At 35.3% G+C, this 22,850-nt stretch overlaps 2 protein-coding genes and 1 long non-coding RNA gene across 6 annotated transcripts in view; 1 reads left to right on the top strand and 2 right to left on the bottom strand.

Annotated features, from left to right (window-relative positions):
- Positions 1 to 1,468, bottom strand: part of Hells (helicase, lymphoid specific) — a 41,135-nt gene extending 39,667 nt beyond the window's left edge. The window contains exons 1-2 of the mRNA XM_003462397.5: positions 1,276 to 1,468; positions 784 to 905 (exon numbers count right to left, since the gene is read on the bottom strand). Coding sequence (XP_003462445.1) covers positions 784 to 905; positions 1,276 to 1,306 — 153 coding nt within the window. The 5' untranslated portion in view covers positions 1,307 to 1,468. The remainder of the gene's footprint in view (positions 1 to 783; positions 906 to 1,275) is intronic.
- A 36-nt stretch (positions 1,469 to 1,504) lies between these two features.
- LOC134473802 (uncharacterized) lies at positions 1,505 to 7,278 on the top strand. Of its 2 annotated transcripts, none has more exons than XR_010044230.1 (3): positions 1,505 to 1,763; positions 3,990 to 4,119; positions 6,769 to 7,278. It is a non-coding gene; the product is annotated as an uncharacterized LOC134473802 (long non-coding RNA). The 2 variants fall into 2 exon arrangements; XR_010044229.1 differs by having other exon boundaries at positions 3,990 to 4,156.
- Positions 7,279 to 8,487: 1,209 nt separating this feature from the next.
- The window catches only part of Tbc1d12 (TBC1 domain family member 12), an 89,531-nt gene continuing 75,168 nt past the window's right edge, over positions 8,488 to 22,850 (bottom strand). For 2 of the 3 annotated variants that reach the window (XM_003462412.5, XM_063239396.1), the window contains 7 exons: positions 21,201 to 21,281; positions 18,512 to 18,600; positions 16,980 to 17,051; positions 13,690 to 13,818; positions 13,167 to 13,276; positions 10,753 to 11,011; positions 8,488 to 10,279 (listed from right to left, as the gene is read on the bottom strand). In XM_003462412.5, coding sequence (XP_003462460.2) covers positions 10,211 to 10,279; positions 10,753 to 11,011; positions 13,167 to 13,276; positions 13,690 to 13,818; positions 16,980 to 17,051; positions 18,512 to 18,600; positions 21,201 to 21,281 — 809 coding nt within the window. In that variant the 3' untranslated portion in view covers positions 8,488 to 10,210. Of the gene's footprint in view, positions 10,280 to 10,752; positions 11,071 to 13,166; positions 13,277 to 13,689; positions 13,819 to 16,979; positions 17,052 to 18,511; positions 18,601 to 21,200; positions 21,282 to 22,850 lie in introns of those variants that run through there. The other variant, XM_013143975.3, reaches the window with a different exon arrangement.

Genomic DNA, 22,850 nt, shown 5'->3' with positions numbered 1-22,850 from the left:
ACCTAGTTATAGGGCTAGTAATTATACTTATTATTTTCATAATTTTGTGTAGAACACGGTAATTATAAAAAATTACTTTATCATCATTAGCTAATCAATAAATACCTACTAATCGTCTCCTATGTTTTAGGTGCATAGCCTACATAGAAAGTAAGAAGTAATAAGCCCTTCAAGAAACAAAGTGATGCCTTCACTCTGAGTCTCTGAGGCAAGAGCACAGCTGAGGTCAGCCTGGCTACATAGTGTAAGGCCAGCCTAAACTACAAAGCAAGATTCTGTTTCAAAAATAAAAACAAACAAACAAAACCCAAATTGATCACTTAGGTAAAAAACCACCTAAGTAGGAAGGCGTCACCAGACCTGGATTCCAGCCCAATCTCTCATTAATATTCACTTCTTCCTTCTGTCTAGCACATTGGGACTACAGGTGTTAAAGATCAGTTTGCCAAAAAGAATACCATTAAGGTAGTGCTTTAAAAAGGAAATAAGGATAAGAAAGGAAAGCATTCTGTACCAACTATGAAAAAACCATAATGGTCAAACAAGCAATTTGAAACGCTCACTAAAGAAATCGCTTTATTTCAAGACTCACAGAACCCATACTCAAAGCACGTTTGAAGACTTCTCAACGATTGCATCTGTAAATATTCACTAAGGATAAGTACAAAAGCTGTTTAAAGTTTACAAAAGCTCCAATTAAACAGAAAAGAACACAAAGCATGTCTTCGGGGAAACCTCAGGTCAGATCATAAATTAACAATATTCAACTCGTTCCTAAATTACCTTTTCTAGCATCTTCCGCTCTCTTTCAAGTCCTGCGGCTTCAAGCTGTTCTTCCTCCTCTAGCATAGCTGGGGTAATCACGGCAGTCTCTGGTTGTTCAACCATTTCTGCAGCTAGGGACCCTAAGAGGGCAAAATAGTTTTAAACTGTAGTTTTCAAAGTTATCAATTTCTCAACCTCGATACACTTAAAGCAAGAATCTTAAGACCCACGGGGCGTTAGCATCATCTCATAGAAGACGCTAGGTATCCGCATCGTCACCAATTTTCTGAAACCCAGTTTATAAATGGGGACGCTCGGGAAAACGCACCTCCCTGCAAAAACGCTCCATGCTAGGCAAACAGGTGAGCTGCTAGGCAGCCTCCCCTCACAGCCCACAGCTTCTCAACCCACCTCAGTACCACTGCTTGTCGGCTCCGGCTCCCTCCCGCAAGCTCCGCCGCAGCCTCCATGCTGCCCAATCCCGCCCGAAAGAAGGTTCTCGTCACTCACCGCCGCTGCTCGCGGGCTGCTCCGCAGGCATGGCTTCACGCTCACCGAGTCGACTCTTCTTGGTACCTGCAAGGCCGCGAAACAACTACCCTCACAGAGGCAGGCGGCCCACCGTTCTGACCAAACTCTGAGCCACAGAAAAACCGCGCGCTTCTCCTTCGCGGGTTACCCTGTGGTCTCGCGATAACTCGAGTTCCCCACCGGCCCATATCGAAGCTACGCGAGATTTGGTGTGATGAGTGCTTTTGTCTGGAGCCACTCCCCTGAGAACAGTGAAAGGTTACCGGCCTTTTTTCTGTGCAAAACTGGGTGCTGCTGAATACCTTTAACTGCCGCTGTGACATCAAGCCGTCTAGTGACTGGAACGCCTATTTCCTTGTATACAGTGTTTGATGATGGTTCCGGACCGTGGTTGGCATCTCACACACTGGCGGATATTTGCACACCCGCAAAGGGCGATTCTTTAGGAAAGATGCACTACTATGCAGGTGAGGATGTCCGACAGGAATATTGTCTAGCTCACTAGCCACTCGCCAAGCGTAGTTCACATTTTGGTGTGAAAACCACCCGGAAATGGTCCGGAAAAGGCTTTTGCCGGGGGGGGGGGGGGGAATAGAAAATCAAGATTACGGCAGGATTCCAGAAAATTGTTTAGGATAAGGGAAAATTGAGTGCAGAAGAGACAGAAGATTCGGGAACCAACAAGCAGTTGAGTGGGTACTAAAGGAGCAGGGGTATTTCTAGTTGATGTTTTTTGCTTAAGCCTTCAACTCTAATATTTCGTCTCTGTAATCCTGTACAATTTTTTTGCCCTGGCTACCCCCATGCAGTTTCTCAGAATGTGTGACATGCCTGTTTTCATGTCTAACTCCAACTACTTAATGATTGTATCTGTACACAATCTAAAAGTTTACAAGGCACGTCCTATATATAAAGAGCCTTCTAACACAATTAACAAAACCCTTTTTCCTACATTATAGGCGAGAAAACTGATAAAGTGTAACGTCAGTTAATATTTACTCTAGAACTATACCATCACCTCCAATTGTATCTCGGTAACTTAAAGCCATATTACTTTGTTATGTATCTCCTGACTTGATTATTATCTATTTATTGGTACCGGGGATCGAACTGACGACCTCACACTTGCCAGCCAGGTGCTTATGTTACTGAGCTGAATCCCTCGCCCATCTGATTTGATTTTTAAAACTACATGAATCCTTGAAAAGTAAAGATGAGCTTGGAATGTAGCTTAGCGGTAGAGTACTTGCTTAACATGTGCAAGTCCCTGGGTTCAATCCCCAGCATTACAAAATATTAAAGAAAACAAACTGAACATGCCTCATCAAATCTTTACTTAGCCGACATATCTTAGTGTTTTAAAAGTATAAATCAAATGCTTTCATTTCCTTGCTCAAGGTCCTCTAATGGCATTCCTCATAATAAAAATCTAAACTCTTTCTCTGAGCCTAAGAAGCCCTAATTGATCTGATCTCTGCCCATGTCTCCAGTTTCAAGAACCACTTAAACATTTTTTTTTCTTTGTGGTACTGGGAATTGAATCCAGGACCTGGCACATACTACCTAAGCATTCTACCACTGAGGTACATTGCGAGCCCAAACTTAACCATTTTATACACATATAAACTTCTTGCCATTTCTTGTTTCTTAACCTCTAGTCTACCTAGTCTTACATTCTTGCTTTTCATTCTTTTTGCATGGCTTACTTTTCATTTGATTCAGATCTCTGCTTAAAGTCACTTTCTCAAAGGAGAACTTTTATCTAAACATTTATCTTGTATTCATGTGACTTTATTCTTCATATTTTGTTCTAATATCTATTATTTATCACCATATGACATTGTTTTACACAGTTGTTGCTTGTACTATAGTGTAAACTCCTATCAGAAACACTGTATTTACTACTGAGTTGGTAGAACCCAAAATAGTTCCTGATACTGCCTATGATAGATTTGGTCTATTTCTCATTGAATTTATCTTTCACATGTAATTGTCCCTTTAGAAAGATTATACAACTGACCCAATGTTCAACTCAAATTATTTCTGGTTCCCTCAGAAATAGCAACACTTAAAGGTTGGTTAGAAGAGAATGAACTAGTGGAAATCAAAAATAGGAGTACTGAGCCATGTTCAGTGAGCCATGCTCAGTAGACACAGTTACTCTGGAGATATCAGGCCCTGTTTTTAAGATAGAAAAGTTGCGTATGTAAGTGAGTTGCTGTCCCCAGTACTGTCCTATCAAAATTGGGTATCAGGTTGGGAGTGTAACTTACAGCACTTGTCTAGCATGCAAAACAAAACAAAACAAACAAAAAACAAAGAGGAATACCAGAAGAGTACAGTGAGAAAAGACACGGACAAGAGTAGTTCCACAAAGAATTGATTAACAGTGTTACAAGACACAGATAAAAACAGGCATATTTCAAAGGAAGATGTATAAGTGGTCAACAGGTGTATATAAAAAAAGTTAAAACTAATCCTCGGGGGAAAAGATGGTGGATAGATAAGAGCAGAATACAGAGACTCCCTGAGACACACAACTCAGATGCCGAGATAAAACATCGTGGGGAGACCCAGACAGAGGGGGATGAATCCTCTCAACCCAGGAAGAAACTAAAGGGGGAAAAAACCAGTCAAACATGCAGTCCCGGAGCTACTATTGGAACAGCTAAGATTTGGTGCTCTTGCTGCAGTGCCTGACCTCGCGTGGTAGCGACTCATCAAGCCGCCTGAATTCCCGCCGCTTCATGCAGTCCCACTGAAGTCAGAGGTTGGCAAGCCCAACAGAGAATGGAGCCAGTAAGGGACCTGCATTGACCTGTGGTGAGTGCTGGGAATAAGACCCTCCCATGGAAAAGTGGTAAGCAACTTGACAACATGTTGTATTCGGGCAGGAACAAGGAACAGCAGTGACTTCAGGCAGTTGTTCCCTTCCCAGATGAGATTGGTGTAGTATGCTTAGCCTGGGTCATACCCCTGGCTGAGACCCAATAAATTGTCCCAAACCAATTCCCTACACATGGCGCACACTAATGCAGTGAAGGCCTCAGCAGGTTGACAGACCTGGAGGGGAGGGGCCAGCATACACCACCCCTGTTTGCACCTCAGTAGCACACTGGAGTGGGCAGAAAGACCTAGCCAGCGTGCATCAGAAGAACCATAACAAACAAGGAAAGGGACTGGGACCTCCTATACACCTGTATGGAAGAAATCAAAAACACAACAAAAAGAAGAAACAAGAAAAAGTCCCCAGCCCGCAGCCCTGAGAACATTGATCCAGGAGAGGTAAATACAAAATAGACTGAGGGCAGCAAACATGCAATACCAGACAAGGCATCAGTGAGCATAAAGAGGTATCTTCAGGACCTCGTAGACAAACTCAAAAGTGAAATATTTAATCAAGTAAAGCAAGATGTAAGTAGAATAATAAAAGAAATGCTAAGCACCTCTCAAGACACAGATAGAAGAATGGAGGAACACAAAAAAGGAGAGAAATGTTCAATGAAGAATGGAAAGAAAACATGGAATACATGAAGCAGGTTCAAAGAGATTACCAGGAAATACAAAACTCCACTGAAAGCTGGAAAAACTGCTTGGAAGAAACTCAGAATAGACTGTCAAAACTTGAAGACAGGTTTGTAATGTGTGATCATGAAGGGAAAATTTCTTAAAAATAACAAGGAAACGGGCAGTAATAATACAAAGGCTAGAAGATGATAAGAGGATCAATAACTTAAGAATAAAGAATGTGACTGAAGAAGCAGGGGTACAAACAAAGGAACTACAAGGGTATTCACAGAAATAAATAAGGAAAACTTCCCAAACATAGGAAAAGGAAATGATATTCAGATGTATGAGGCATACCGAACTCTGGCCACCTACAACCAAAACAAGAGCCAACAAATAATAATCAAGATCTCAGAAGTACAATATAAAAACAGAATATTAAAAGCTGCCAGAGAAAAGAAACAGATCACCTGTAAAGGAAAACCCATCAAAATCACGGCAGACTTCTTAACACTGACCATCAAATCAAGAAGAGCTTGAAATATTCCAAGCCCTGAAAGAAAATAACCTCCAACCCGGATTGGTGTAAAATTGTCCCTAGAAGTTAATGGAGAAACAAGATGCTTCCAAAACAAAGAAACTGGGGGAATTCACGACCACCAATCCAACCCTACAGAGAATACTGAAGGACATTCTAGAGAGAGAAAGTACCAGGATTTCAGGAACAGTGGCAGAGAGGCCTCCAATGAATGGAACAGAAAGTATAATGAAGGAGAAAAGCAGACAACTAATGGCAGAAAAAGAGCACAATAGAAATGAGGCAGAGAAGGTTGGCTATAATCTCTAATATAGATGACCTTGATACACTTAAAAAAAAGCGGGGGGGGGGGGCGGCCCTGGAGATTTAGCTCAGCGGCGTAAGCACCTGCCTTGCAAGCAGGTGGTCGTGAGTTCAATCCCCGGTACCGATTAAAAAAGAAAGAAAGAAAAGAAACGAAAAAGAAAAAAAAAAGAGAAACAGGCAGAGTAGATCAGGAGGTAGGGTCCACCAAGACGCTCTTTATAGGAAATATAATTAACCTGAAAAAGGGTTTCCGGACCGAAAATCAAATATGAGAAAACAATGCTCTATGTGACAGGGAACCAGAAAATAATAGGGTCAACTCAACCAGCACCTGCAGATAGGTTGGAAAGACAGGCTTTAATAGGTAAAGGAATACAACTTGAGATCAAGTCCAGGAGGGAGAAGGTTTGGAACCACTTAGGTAAATAGCAGGTTGCCCCCCCCCATCTAAAAACTGAAGGAGGTGGTGAGACCCAAAAATGCACAGTACCTGGGGGAGTGAAAGGGGAGGAATAGTCTTAAAAAAGAAGGCAGAGGATATTGTTAATAGTGTACCAGGATTTAAAACCCACATTACTCACACCGCTCTGCTTAGATAATTATATTCTGTCCCAGTTTGTCTACTTGCACTAGATCTGAGGGCACAAACAGCTATCCCAAAAATAACAGGATGTAGTATAGTAATCATCCTTAATTTCCTATTAACTTAATCTGGAGCCCTGTATAACTTACACTATTTTACCAGGACTGATCTTAGTTAAATCTGGTTTGATTGCTGCTTGGTATTGACAGATTTTATTCAAAACTGTTATGATTGATAGTATCAAGTCTGAAAGTATAAGCAACTACACTGAAGATGACAAAATTCACTACGATACCCATTCTGGTTTGATTATTACCCGTTTTTGAAGTTTTACACTACCTACAAAGTTTTATTAATATTGTTATGTACTGCTATATTCAATTATACTGTGTCTGATGATATAGACAATTCTATTGAAAATAACAAGAGAGAACACAGTAACCATTGTAGAATACCTTGTACTGTGGTTTTATATGACTTTTTCGTTTCATGTGTTTATAGGAAGATGTTTTATCTTTTGTTTCTCCCTCTAATATAGAAAGGATAGAAATACATGTTGAGACTCCTGCATGCTTGCAACCTATCAAGTTCACGAGAACTGATCTTGTAATGCTTGATGCAGTGAACAACTACTGTGAAGAAAAAAAAGACACTACAGTATCCAGTGCTGATTCCGTAGTGTCATGATGTGAAATCCAGCAATACTATTATTCTTTGTTCAGAGTGTTTTTAGCCTGCTTTGGTTTGTTTAATCTTAATATAAATGAAGGTACGAGTAACTGCATGTATGTTTAAGTGTATAGGATTGATAACCATATTACTAAGTTTTTGTTGGATAGCTGAACTGAACTGTTGGCAGTCTCATTTGAATCCCCACTTTGTATGCTTTACTTTTGTAACTTGAACAACTATTTGTAAGAGGATAATATGTAATCATCAACTAGTGATTTCTTACCATTTATTTTTACTTTGAAAGTATGTATTATTTCTACCCTTTTTCTGTTTTGTTTAGTCTTTCTTTAAATAAATAAAATTGTTTAAAAACTAATCTGGGAAATGCTAATCAAAACCACAATGAAATTTCTTACTCCAGTTAGTATGGCTACTGTTAAAAAAATAGTATTGACTAGGATGTGGAGAAAAAGGAACCTTGCACATGTTGTGCAATCAAAAATGTTAAAACAGCTGGATGTTGTGGCATATGCTTGTGATCCTAACACTAAGGAAGGCTGAAGCAGGAGAACTACAAGTTCATACCTAGCCTGGGCAAATAAACTTAGTGACCTAGTGAGCCCTTATCTCAAAATAAATAAAAAATGGACTGAAGATACAGCTCAGTGTTGAGACCATGGATTGAAACGCCATACCTCAAAAATAAATAATAAAAACAGAATTAGTAATCCCACTATTGGGTATATATCTAAAGGAAATGAAGTCAATCTGTTGAAGAAACTTCTATACTTACATGTTTAATGCAGCACTATTCAATAATAACCAAGAAATGCAAAACAGTGTCAATGTCCATCAATTGATGAAGGGATAGGGGCTGGGGATTTAGCTCAGCGGCATAAGCGCCTGCCTTGCAAGCAGGCAGTTGTGAGTTCGATCCCCAGTACTGATAAAAAGGAAAAAGACAAAAAAAAAAAAAATTGATGAAGGGATAAAGAAAATGTATGTATATACCATGTGAAACTATTCAACCATTAAAAAAGATTTAAAAATTTACAATATACAAGCAGGGCCAGGAATATAACTCAGAGGCACAGTCCCTATCTGGCAAGTACAAAAGTCTGAGTTCAATTTGCAGTACCCAATAAAATAAAGTAAAATATACAAGCAATCGAAACACCATATTAAACTTCATATTCTGTATTTTAGGAAAAGTTCTTTGTAGTTGAAAATATACTTTAACCAAAAAACAGAAAACCTGACATACACTGACCATTAGTTGTATCTCAATAACATAAAGCTGTATTACTTTGTCATATTTCTTCTGATTTGATTTTTTAAAATATTTACATGAATCTTTGAAAAGCAAACATGGGCTTATTACCTGTATATAAGATTGAAGGAAGGAAAAGAGTACAGTACTTTAGCTGCCAGTACCCAAAGTCTCAAAAAACCTAGTACATCCTTTAGAAGAAAAATTTGCCTTCTCCCTACCTCCTGCCCAAAAAAAGCATACTCCTTTTTTTTCTCTAGATGTAGTTAACTAAACCAGATATCCCCCAAGATAATGAAGACACATGTCGAGTAGTTTCTGTTTGCAAAGTTTTATTCACAAAGTAATTGTTATTAGTGGTTTTTAGTGAATTCATTGTATTTACATTTTATATACACATTTATATTTGAAAGGTAAAGAAACTGTACAAGTATAAGTAAGAAAAAAATACAGTAAGTACATTAAGAAAGATTAAATTTAAGTAGGTCATGTAACTCAGTGAGATTACTGCCAGAGGTTATATTCCCTCTCTCCGGGACATCAATACCAAGGAAATTGTTACCAGAGTTAAAAGGTTATTTAAAAACCTATTAAAACCCTGGACACTCCCTCAATATTTTATTACACTGTCACTTTCTACTAAGCAAGCCCCTGTGACAGGAGTTAACTTGTGAGGGTTCTACTGATAGTCCCTACGCTAGAATGACCCAGAGAGTAAAAATATATAGGCACCCTCTGGTCCCATACTCCTTAAGAGGCAGTCATTATACTAACAAGGATCTCAGGCTTGTTAGTTTGAAGACTATACATACAGATACCACTAACAAAAATAGTGTGCTTAATTATTTCAAACCATATTGCAACATAAAACTATAAATTATTCACCACATAGTATGTTACACAGATACCACTTATAACACTCAAGTGACTTAATTTAGGTTCAAAACAATACATTTAATGCCAATTTATCAATGATTAATAATGTATTCACTATACTGAGTTAGACTCAGAAAAAGTTAATTTTACCCTTTTATTTTACTCTTTATTTTCACTGATTAGAAAAATTATGCATAGTATTTCACAAGTCATGGACTTAGCTAAGTGTAAGATTTCAAATTTTAAACTGAAATTAACAAATTTTGTTTCTATAGACAGAGAAGGAATTTTAACAGTAACATATAAAGTCTTTTCAAGTACTATGCTGTTTAAATCTGGGAGTTTAAGAACTCCCAGAATTCACTACATTTTACTCTTACCAATGAAAAGCCTCATTTATATTTTTAGACTTACTCCTAAAGTCTTCAGTCCACTAAAGTGCAAAGAACTTTAATTCTACTATTTTCTTAATGTTAAATTACTAGGGGAACAATTTGTTAGAACAGAAACTGAAAGGCTAAGATTCTTTCCATGAGAAGAATTCCTTAAGGAAGATAATTCCCCTTCAGGAACAAATAGACACAACTGTGGTACAAAACCTAATGAACAAGAAACAATTTTCTACCAGTACTTGCAGTTCCCAGATAATTCACATTTGCTGCAACTTGCAAATGAAGATAACAACTGTGGTAACTTAATGTACAAAGCTGCTTATTCTTGATCTATAATATAATCTTCAAAAGTTTGGAATTAGAGATAACATATGTATTTATAGCATTTGGGAGATTAATATTGAACAATTCTTCAAAGTGCCTCTGTGGTATATTATTTAAAAAAAGAAAAGATGTAAAAATTTGAAGTATCTCTGAATCTATTTTAAAAAATTTATTGCATTAGACTATTCAATCCAAATTTATGAAGTCTGAAATATTTAAACTTTTTTCTCTGAAAAAAATGGCTATCCCTACAAAATACTTTATTCATTAATACTGTCAATAAACTACTTATTTCATTACTCTGGCCATGAATTTAAAACCAGCAGTTTTCCACCTTATGGTTTTCAATTTCTCCAACATCTTCTATGCTGTTTACATAGGAAACAAAAACTAGTACCTCTCCAAAAATCAACTGTTTCTATTTCAGTTAGTCTTAATTTTGAAGACTAGCTTTTCAGAGCAGGGCTGCTATTCTTCTCTCCTTCTTTAATATCCTTCATTACAGATGTAAAGACCTGGAAATTATATAAAGTAAAAATTAATCTTCAAAAACTACATCCAGGGCTGGGGATATAGGTTGGTGGTACATCGCTTGTCTAGCATGCATTTGAGGCCCTTGTTTCCATTACTAGCACTACAAAAAAAAGATTAAAGAAAAGACAAACCTACCACTCAAATTAGAGACATTTAAGTAACTATAGCTTATTAACAAAAAGCTTTAGAACACTTTATCTCTTGAGAAATGACTTCTGTGGAGTGTGGTTAAAAAATCCTAGTGAATTTACACAAAAATAAAACCCTAGATTTGAAAGGTAGCAAGGGAGCAGTCTGTTTTGAACTCTTGTTTTTCAAAGCCAGAAATTATTTTTCAAAGATGACATATTTATTAATTTAACAACATTAGAAAAATATGTAACTTCTTTTACAAAAAAAAAAATCAAAAGACTGTTTTAATACATCTATTAGAAGTGAAAACATTTCACTGTACCTGAGTCCATTTTTTGGTGCTATTCTGCATCTGAATTGCTGCAATACAGCTGAACAGCTTTTCTGATGTGATATCTTCTGGTAATTTAGTTAGAAACTGCGCTATGTGAATAAAGTCCATCTGTAGGAGAATATCTTCATATAATCGGAGGATTCCTAGTCCTGTCCTAAATAAAAATTCCTCCCCATCTCTGCAAAATACATCCCAAACTCGACAGGCCAGATCCAGTGGTAGCGATTTGCTATATAGTGTGAAGATCCTAAAATTAGGCGGAAAATAGTCATTGAAGGTTTTCATTCATTGATTCATTAAGCATCTCTATAGGAAAAAAACAGTGTTCAATTAGAAATAAAAAAGGAAATAAAATATGGCTCTTTCCCTCAAACTTTTAGTAATATGTGAATTTTCCTTACATTGAAGAAAAGCCCAATACAATCAAGAGTAAAATACCTTAGTTATTAAAGGTATGGACTCTGAAACCAGAGTAAGAAAACTTGAATTCTGAATTTGCCACTTAATTATACAAACTTGAGCAAGATTAAATTTAGCCTCATTGTACTTAAGTTTCCTCATTAGTAAAGTTAATAACTATATCTACCATAAGATTGAAAACAAAGGAGTTAAGTACATAGAACTGTTTCTGACACATAAGAAATGATCAGGACTGGGTTGTAGCTTAGTGGTAGGGTGACTGCTTAGCATATGCAAGACTCTGAGTTTAATCCCAGCACCAAATAAAAAGCCAAAATGCTTATTATTGTATGAAGAAGCCAAATATCATCTTTTAGTAACATAATACAAACCCAGCAAATCTAACTCTCTTTTCCCTTCCATTAAACATCCATTTTGTTTTGTTGTTGAACAGAATCACCAAAATGGTTTTGACAATCTGTGACTATGTAATTCTTTAGGCCATAAAGAATCATGTTTCATGGGGCTGGGGATTTAGCTCAGCGGCATAAGCGCCTGCCTTGCAAGCAGACAGTCGTGAGTTCGATCCCTGGTACCGATAAAAAGGAAAAAGACAAAAAAAAAAAAAAAAAAAAAAGAATCATGTTTCAAATGGCATTCTGGTTGGGAAAGCTGGAAGAATAGTTACTTGTTAAAGAAAGAAGAATGTACCTTTTTTTTTTGGTGGTACTATTTAGATTTGAACCCAGGCCTTCTCACTGAGCTGCATACCAAGCCCTTCTTCTTTTGACCCTGGGTCTTACTGCATCCCTGTGTTGCCCAGGTTGGGCTTGAACTTGTAATCCTCCTGCCTCAGCCTCCCACCAGACCTGGCTAGGATAAAACTTTTCACTCTGATTGCATGAGGAAGGGAGCTAAAAGCTACGCCCAAAGACAACAAAAACCCTTGGCACTGTCATTTACTCATTTTCTCTTGCAAAAATGATTTTGAGATTTGTATGTAGTAAGTTCAACAAAAGTAGTGAAAAAATCCATCTCTACTTCTTTTTTTTTTTCCATCTCTACTTCTTAAATTATAAACTCATATTTAGTTCCATAACAAAAGGCATACTGTTGGAGTACAGAGACTACTGATTTCACTATTAAAAATAAGAAAGTGCATAAGAAACACCTAATCCATCGCTAATACACAGTACCTGTTCCTTGTATTAGTTGTAATCCTAATGTTCCATGTTCTTCAAGATTGAAAATTGAGGTTTTTTAAAATTTTAAATGCCTTCCTAACAGAATTAGTATCTAATTTTGGTTCTTTTGAGTGTTGTGATTTTTTTTGGGTCCTTCCCAGAGGAACACTAATAATATTCCTAGTAGAAACTGAGGGGCATACATTGAAAACTAACTTAAAAAAAAAAAAAAAAAAAAACACATCCAAAATCCAAATAAAAGAAAGAGCCAAACGAGGAAGATATTTGACCAACCTATTTTAAGGTTAGGCTGTTCCACCTCTTTGGCAAAATTTGCTCACCATTCTAAAATCAATTGGCTACTACTCACCAGGTAGAACCTCCATCTTAGAACAGAAAGTTTTGAATTGGAAAGATGAAAAAAGACATTAGCACTAAATAAGGTGTTTCTGTCAGAAAACTAGATAAACTTGGAAAAACAGGTCTTAATAAAGTTATACTATCATAATTCTTTATATGGTAAGAATAAAGGAACAGCAATTTTTCTGAAAGCTTAATATATGGTAGGTAGTGTATAAGACAATCCATATAAAACACTTGCACCCACCATAACTCAAGATACAAATGTTACTATTACCTTTTATAGATAAGAAATAAACTGAGACATTCTAATGGCAACCCAGAGTCCATGCTCTTAATCAAATATGTCCCCACAAAAATAGTGAGTTTTTCTTTTTGTAAGATTCTTTAGTATAGTTCCTAAAACATACAAAATGTTACTTTATTTCACTATCATTAGTTGCTTATGTTATGACTTACCAGTCTATCAAGTATATATCTGGTGTAAGGCTATAAGACTTGAAATGAAGAAACAATTTGGAGAGATTTTCTTCAAAGAATACTTCAAATGTTGCAAAATATTTCAACATCTGCAGACAGACAAATAAAATTATAGAAAAGTATACTCTAGAAATACAGAAGTAAATCCTTAAATATTAATAGCACATTCTTTGTATTAGTACTGAGTCTTCTCATCAAGTATTCTTAAAACTATACTAGTTCAATGAAATGTTTATATTTAGATTATCTTAGTTGTCTAATTATTGATTTGTTTTGTTTTTTACATTTTTTATTGTTCTTGAAACAGGTTTTGCTTTGTAGTTCAGACTGGCCTTAAATTCACTATATAGCCTAGCCTAACCTCAAATTCATGATGAATCTCCTGCCTCAGCCTCCCAAGGGCTGGGATTATAGGCATGCCCCACCATTCCAGCTTTGTACTCTTAAGGGTCGTTCAGAATATAAAAGTATACAAAACATAATCAACTCCAAATGTTCATACCACACTGTGATCCACACGAAAAAAGGCCAGTTGGCATGGCTTATTCAGGAGATTGGCAAATGCAATGAAGGCATCTGCTTCTTCCAAATTGAGAATGAGTACTGCTGCAATGAAGGACATCCCTTGGACCTTCAAAAGTGAGAAAAAATCAAAATGGATTTAAAGAATTCTATACTCTTTATTATACCCTGAAAAATTAATCACATTACAAAAAGTTAACCAACTTTTTTTCTTCCCATGAAAGGTAAATACAGGGAACACCTGACATTAAAAAATATACCAATTTTACATTTCTTCTCAGGTAGTGTGATTTAATGAGTATTAGGAAAACTTTTAGAAAAAGTATCAGCTTTTACTTGCTACAAAAGCCTACCTCATTATACTACTTATTTAGTGTATATTTCCTATTGGTTTGAAATCTTTAAGATAAATGTATGGAGTCAGAAAATTTAGTGAAAAAACAGGTGATTGTTTTCTCCTTGTAATACAATTCTAAGAGAGAAGAGGTTCTAGGGGTTGAGATAGGCTGGAATGCTGGGAAAGCAAGAGGAGAAATGGAAAAAATCCATTCCAAAATGGAAAGGAAGCACTGGCAGAGACAAAAATAAAAACAACATGACCAGCAAAGTTAAAGCACAAAGATTTGCAATGACAACAAAGGAAGATATTTGGGAAAAGTAGGTTATACTTATGTGATGGGAGGCCTTGAGTAAAAGGATAAGACATACAGATGCTTGCTTATGAGTTATCAGGAACTATACATTTCTTTAATCAAAAAAATAAAAAGCCTGTCAAGTACTTCTGCCAGAGATTTATATGAGACTGACACAAGGAGACCACAAAAAACAGCCATGTATTTTTAAAGAGTTGCCTGCAATAATGATTTGTACTTTTTTACTTTTTAATATACTTCAATATGGATTTCCACTCCATTACTGTATTATGTTGAGACTTCTCTTGCCAGCATGCCTAGTGTAAAGCCCAGGAGGAACTTTCCCACCCTCATGGCATTTTCTTAGCTTCTGTGGTTCAGTATTTCTTTGTTCTCCTACTGCTCTGATTCTTTTAAAGTACCCTCTGCAGATGCTTAGTACAATTGCCTATTTGATCTCCTAGTGTATAAATTCCATGAATACAGAGACTATAGTAGGCAGAATAATAAGATATGCATGTCCTAATCCCCAGGACCTATGAAATGTAACAAGTATGGTAAAAGGGACTTGGCAGATATCATCACGTAAAACCCTGAGATAGAAAGATTACCCTGGAGTATCTAGTTGGGCCTAACAAAGCATCACTAAGGATCTTGTAGTGACAAAGGAAGGCAGAAGAGTCAACAGAGAAACTTGAAATCCTAAACTGCTGGTTTGTGAAGACAGAGATACGGAACCAGAGCCAAAGAATACACACAGCCTCCAAAAGGAAAGAAAATGGTTTCTACTCTTGGTCCACAGGAGGCAAACAGGTCCACCAATACCTTGACATAAACTAAGTTAAATCTCTTTCAGACTTCTGACCTGCAGGACTGTCAAACAAATTTGCACTGTTTGAAGCCACTAAATTTGTAGTAATTGGTTACAGCAACAATAGAGAAAGTGAGAACAGACAGCATTTGTTTGTTCATAACTGTAATATTTGCTAGAATGGTAGAAAGGCAAACATGATTAAAGCTCTACTTAACTGAAGTTAAAATGCTTTTATTTTGATATATCACTGTTTTATGTATTAAAAATGTAGCCAACTGAACAATGCCAATACTTTATCATTTTAATTTTTATTTTATGCATATTCATAAAGCTATTTAAATCCATTCAGATTTATATCATACTTACATCACTTTTGTGCATAGATGAAAATAGTTATTTACACTGTTTGACTATAATCTTTTATTTACCTATTCATGGTGTGATACACTGAAAAAGACATTTCATGTATGACAGTTATTACTGTCAAAAATGTTTAACTTGAATCTAATCATGAAATCATGATAAGCATATTTTAAAAGTATAAGATGTCTAGTGAAAAAATGGAATCATAACTAAATTTATAATGAAAAAAACTTAAATGCAGCTTAAACATAAGGCATATACTGAACACCTGTGCAAGAATCTAAAGACTGCTCACATCATACTTTTTCTATAAGACTATCTCACCACATTTTAAAATACAACTTGTTCCACACCTAATCTAGCAGTTCCTCTCTTTACTATGCCATATTTTTGCCGTAGCACTTACCATCTTTTAATATAGTATGATTTATTTATTGTTTGTTCTCCCCTTCTAAACTGTAAGCATTGTAAGAGGAATAATCTTTTGTTGGCTAAAGTATCTCAACTGATTGGAATAATGCCTAGTGTGTAGTGTTAATAAGCATATAAACATTTGAGTGTATGAATGAACAAACAAAAATAAATGCAACAGAACCAAGTATGTTGTACCAGACTTATAAAATTCTATTACAAGTGAGAAAATGAAGGTTTTTTATAACTTCTAGTTAAACAGGGCAATTGAATACCTACATATTTCTTGGTTCTCTCCTAAAACCCAACCAAAATGATAGTAAAGAGAAAAGCGAGAGCCAGCTGAGGCACAGGCCTGTAATGGCAGCATTCAGGAGGCTAAAGCAGAGGGTCACGACTGGAAAGGCAGCCAGAGTAGGTTCAAGGCTGCCTTGCATTACATACAGAGAGAGAAAGAAGGGGAAAAGGAAGGAAGAGAAAAGATCGTTGAAGTATTAACTTATTAAGAGGACAGAGAGAATGAAAAGAATATAAATAATAGACAAAAGATGTCAACAGTATTTTGAGAATTTTTATTTAACTAAGTGGAGAGGCTGAAACTAAAGATCAGAGGAGGAAGCCAATAATCAAGCCAATTCAGCCACAAAAACTCGAAAGTGTTAGGTATTGAAATTGAGGTATCTCTAAAATTGAGGATTAGGGCTAAAAATAGAATTGGCTCAGTCAGTAAAAGTAGCAAATCTCTATCCTGTGTGGACAGTGCCTGTGTTTCACTTAACCTGGCAGAACATAAGAATTTTTCTACAGAGGCAAAGACAGGGAAAAAAAGGTTAGAGAGTAGAATTTTACAAAATGAATGGTGAAAAAATCCCTAGCTGCATTCCTACAAAACCCTTATGAAAGAGATGGAGTTTCTTCTCTAAGTAACTTGATAAGCCCAAGAAAGAGATAACAGATATTTAATGTTTATGTATAAACATCTAATAAAACAAGGTATTTTCATAAGTCAGTTAAAAGGTTTATATTCAAAAAACAGAAGCGAATACTTACATAACCAACATCAGGTCTGTAACATGTATATGCCCCTAAGATACTATGTAAAACATCATGATATGGGCCACCCTTAGGAGAGAAAAATGAAATTTGAAATGATGTGAATAATTTTCTCTTAAGTTTTCATATAACATGTTTAAAAAAACTGTAGCATTTCTTCAATGATTAGTTTTAGTGTATGGTCAAAAATACTCTAAAAGCATTCTGAAAAGATGTTTTCAAAATTATTAATAAAGATATTTTAATCCTGAAATACAAAATCAAATATACTCACTTGATGATGTATGCCATATAATTGGAAAACACGTTTATATGTAGTTGTTTTGTATTTTTGGTACCAGGGATCAAACTGACAACCCCACACTTGCCAGTAAGGCACTTGTGCTGCTGAGCTATATTCCTGGCTCCTCAAACTCATTTAAAGACTTCTAGATTTGGTACAACAAGAATATGATGAATACGGATTTTTTTTTCTTTGTTAAGTAGTATTGCGGTAAAACCCCAGGGCTTCAAGTGTGCTGAGCCTGTACTCTGGGTTATATGCCTAGCCATTTCATTTTATTTAATACAAATTTATCAAAAGAAAACTATCAAGTACCTGAATTAAGTTGTGTTAATACTTTTAACCTTAAAATTTTTAAATCCCACTTTTATTAATTTTACAACTTATGAGTAAACTATTTGTTCCTATTTTAATGATAATAATTGAAAATAGTTAACCATTTTCCCCATAAAGTAGATACACTATTCCTATTGCAGTCATAATTCTGGAAAATTTTAAGTTTAGGGACAATTTTAAGTTCTCTATTTTAACATTTACTAGGCAAAAATTAACAAGTTCAATACAGAATGAAAAATAAAAGAAATTCTGTGTAATAAAAATGTATGGCACACATGCCTATAATTCCAGCTACTCAAGAGGCTGAGACAGGAAGATCCAAGTTTGAAGCCAGTGTGGGCAACTCAGCAAGATCCTGTCTCAAAATTTTAAAAAATGAAATATCTTGAGATACAACCCAGCACTCCTTAGGTCAATCACCAGTACTTATGGTAGGAGGGGTGATATCAAGTACATAAAAGGTATTATATACCATGATAACCAATGTATTTTAGCCATTGGGATGATATGATAGAATTTTCTTTTAAATTTTCCTATTAGTTTTACATTCATTAAATGTAAAGGTCCCAATTTTTGTAGTGCTGCCTTTTGTTTGTTTTCAGTACTGGAGAAATAAACCCAGGGCTTCACGCATGCACACTAGGCAAGTATTTTACCACTATTCTATATCCCTAGACATTTTTAAACCTTTATTTTGTAACTTAGGGCCTAGCTAAGTAGCACTGGCCTCAAATTTCAAATCTTTCTACCTAAGCCTCCCAAGTACCTGGGAGTACAGGTGTGAGCCTCCATGTCTACCTCTCTAGTTTTTGCTTTTTTAAAAACAAGAGCTGTGCATTTTAGAACATTTGTCCCCTTGTATACTGAAATATTTTTAAAAAGTAGTTACAAGCTGGTTAGAACCCCTCACCTTCTGAAAGATGAAGAGAGATGGGAATGTACGGGATATGTCCAACTTAATTAATTCCAGACTGGCCTCTCGGTCAGCAACAGATACACCTGCATTTACCAAGTAAATAAAATTTAAATGATCACTTGGCTGTAACAAGTTCAGTTTTGTAAACACAAAATGATCACACAGCATTTGTGTTATTTAAGGAAAGTTAAAAGCTGAATAATCAAGAAATTTCAAGAAATGCCACATAGTTTTTGTTAGAACTTATATGAAGAAAATACATATTTATCAGAAATGTATATAGGACAGGAATTATGCTTCCAGCTTTTATAGAATGGAGGGCAGACCATCCTTACCATGATAAGTAAAAAAAAAAAAAAAAAAAAAAAAATCAGGTAATTACAAATGCATCATTTTTAAAAGTCATCACAGCTAATACAGCAAGGTCTGTAAGATTTAAATTCCAGAAAGGGAAAGGCCAATGGCCACTTGTTTTTCCTAGTGGCCCTGCCATGTCTGGGAATGAGTTACTACCTTGCCTAAGGAAAGACAAACTGAAAGAGCTTTTCATGGCCAAACAAGACTGATATGATAGATAGGGCTCCAGAAGATGCGTTCTTTCCCCCATGGAACTTTCGCTGAACATAGAAAGTCAGGCTGGAAAGGCAGAATGAAATCACTCAGTCTCTTAGTACTTTGGAGAGCATCTCATTGGAGGGAAAGGCCTGTACTCAAAATAGTACAGTTCTCATCAAGAAATTTGAAACCAGGGATGAATAAACCAGCTCAATTACTGATTGAACTGAGGTAATAAACCTTTCATCCAACTGCCTAGAAGGAAACAGCATGCTTCTTCCAGAGGGGAAACATCAGCTTCAGTTTTTATACTTCTTTCATATATAGTGTCTAGCATGTAATTTAAAATTTTAAGGAATGCAAAGAAGCAGAAAATGTGACATAATCAAGAAGAAAACTATCCAATAGAAGACCTTCAGATAATCCAGTTTTGGAATAGACAAGAATGTTGTCTGTTATATATATATATATATATATATATATATATATATGTTAAAGGAACTGGGGAAAAGAGATAATGGATGGATGAAGAATTTCAGCAGAGAAATAGAATGTATAAAGAGAACCACATGGACATTATAGAATTACAAAGCATAATATCTAAAATTAAAAAGTCAGACAGACTTAATAGTATATTGAACAGAATAGAAGAAAAGATTAATGAACATGATTACAGACTAATAAAACTCAAACTGAAGAAAAGAAATTTTTAAAAAAACAGTCTGAGACATTGTTAAATGGTCTTCCATATACATAGCCAGAATGTTAGAAAGAGAGTGAGAGAAATGGGGCTGAAGCAATATTTGAAAAGCTAATGGCCAAAAAGTAAATTACAACTGCATATTATAAATGCTCAGAAAAAAAGAAAACAGTAAGTTAAATAAAACACTACTTCTGATTAAGATAATTATTCATTTCTTTCAGATAATTTCTACCGATATACAACTTTCACTATTTATTCATGACAAAATGTCTCAGAAGTTCATGCTTATTGTTTTAATCCTTAAAATTCTGATACCTTGTACAACTGGTTTTTGAAAGAATAATGAAATAGCAGAGGTTCTACTGGTAGCAAACTTCTGACATGGTCACCTTTCTTGCACTTTCAGTTCCCCACAAATAGCTCACATATTAAATGAATCTGGAAACCAAATTTTCTCTCTACCCTTCTTTAATCAGTTTTCTCTATCCTAATGTTCACTTTTCTACAACAGAAAAAAGTTTTTTTAAAACTTTCATATACTTATAGAAAGCCACTACAAAAGCTGTGCTCCTATTTAGAGATTTGGTTTTTCATTTGAGGGGGGTGGCGGCACTTGATATTGAGCCCAAGACCTACATCCGTTTTTAATTTTTTAAGACATGTTTTTGGTAAGTTGCCAAGACTGTGCTCTAGCTTAGATCCTCCTGCCTCAGCCTGCCAGTGCTGGGATTACACCAGCATTCTGGTGTGACGCATGCACTATCACATCTGGTTCATTGTAGGGTTTTATTTGTAAGGAAGAAAAGAGGGTTTGATTTCTATTTTGTTTTATTTCTATATGAAGTAAAGCATATAAAAGAGAAAAGCAACTGACCAAAAAAAATTGCTGCCCCAATATTCAAGGTCAATAGATTGTTGGAATAAATTTATTTAAATGTAATAAACTATGATGAGGGAAAAACAAATGCTTTTGTTTCCTTTAAAATGTTGGGAAAAACCAAACTGACAAGAGTAAGGGAAAGATGGGGCCATGAGTGAGTTAAGTGAACAAAGAATAAGGCACAATAAGATTTATAAATAACTTAGGGAGTAAGAAAGACAAGAGGTCACAAATGAGGTGTGGAGAACATCTATCGTTAGAAACTGATTGGCCTAAAAGCACTTCATTCCATTTACCTGTCATAATTTAAATCCTTGGTTCCAGAGTACAATAAACCCGGTTTATATCTAGCTTCTCTAATTATAAGTTACTATCTCTTAGTTTCCTCTTCTGTAATTCAGGACAGTATCTACTAAAAAGTTAATGGTTAAATGAGATAATTATAAAAAAGTTACCACAGTTCCTGATACTTGGTATAAAATCAAACTACTGTCTTCAGAACTAGATTTTCATCCTGTAATTATTATTTTTTAAAAAAATCACACCTTCTATATCATTCTCTGAACTTGTTTCACTGAAAATTTTCCACCGTTCTTTTGCTCTTGATAGGAAGATCTCATAAAGTTCTAAGGAAAAAAAAATTCGTAAGTAAAAAGAATATATTCATGTATTTTAATTTTTACTCTTCACTTACTACAGGTCAAGTCTCTAATATAATAGATACCAAAAAAGTAGAAAATTGAAGCATTTAACTCTACCAAAACAATCCATTACATAACCAGAAAGACAGCAAATAAAACTAATGGAGAATAACTATCCACACATCCAGATAGATACGATGTAGAATGCATGCATGAAGCAGAAAGAGATGTTTCTGCTAATGGAGTATCATTGTGGAACAGCAGAAAAATAACTTTTGGAGTCAAACAGACCTTGATTCATATTCTAACTGCCACCTGTAGGACTTTATTTAATTTGGTTTTTTGAGACAAGTTCTCACCATGTAGTCCAGGCTGGCCTTGAATGCACTATGTATCCCAGGCCGGGCTCAAACTCACAGTGATCCTCTGGCCTCTTCCTCCCAAGTACTGGGATTACAGGCCTATGCCACCATGCCTGATTACCTGTATGACTTTTAAAACTTAGCCAGTCTAAACTTGGCTTCCTTCATCTATAAAATGAAAAAAACTAACACCTACTCATGGTTTTACTTATTATTAAACAATTATTTTATGTAACTCAACGTATAGGCCTTCAATAAATGTAACCTTGCTTTTCTTAAATTGGTTTTTCCAATATGATATTACTATCTAAAGCTACGTATACTTCACAGTTTGGTCCAAATACAAAAATCTCTCTTATCTTTTTACTTTAGAGTCCCTGTCATTCACTTTTTGGGAATATCACTATGACTCTATATCACAATCTCATAAAACTTCAGGAAGATTTTTCCAAATTCTCAGATTTTAATTATTTTGACTTTCTAGCTAACCATTACAGATATCTGAAATGATAAGTTTCAGTAACTGAAGACCAAAAGCTATTTCTTACCCAACAGCAATACTTATATGTTGTCTAAAATACCAAGAACATTTTTTTTGCTTGAATGAATTTTTAAAAAATTATTTCTTTTTAAAGGTCAAATATGAACATGGTCTCTAAAAAAATACACATAGTACAAAACAGTATGTAATGAAAAATAATTTCCTTCTCTCAGATGCAACTGTGCTTACCATAGTTCTCATGAACTCTTACAAAGATTAAAAACATACATGTATAAGTATATACATATATATCTTCCTTTTAAAAAAACATACAAAATGGAAACATATTACATGCACTGATCTGTATCTTTGTTATATTAGCAGTTATTCTACATTAGTAGATGCAAAGCTGTTTTTGTTTCTTTTCAAATAACTCCACAATATTTCAGTGTATGACTATCATAGAAGTGTTCCTCTATTGCCAAGAATCTGATTATAAAATAACTGACTAGATCAGTGATGGTGAACATTTTACAGAGTTTTTAATGATACAATCAGCTTGCTGTAGCACATGTGTCACAGGACAGGTTCACCACCACTGGACTAGACATATTCCAAACATTACTAAATTCTTCTCCTTTCTATTCATTTTTTACTACTACTAAGAGTTTGAAAAAAATTTAGAAGTCAAACTTTCTAAAGTCTAAAGTT

The sequence above is a fragment of the Cavia porcellus genome, unplaced genomic scaffold (assembly GCF_034190915.1).
Source record: "Cavia porcellus strain 051 isolate PalLab524CR breed Dunkin Hartley unplaced genomic scaffold, mCavPor4.1 scaffold_28, whole genome shotgun sequence".
Classification (NCBI taxonomy): Eukaryota; Metazoa; Chordata; class Mammalia; order Rodentia; family Caviidae; genus Cavia; species Cavia porcellus.
The sequence above is the reverse complement of the archived record's forward strand: the minus strand, read 5'-3'. Positions and strand labels throughout refer to the sequence as shown.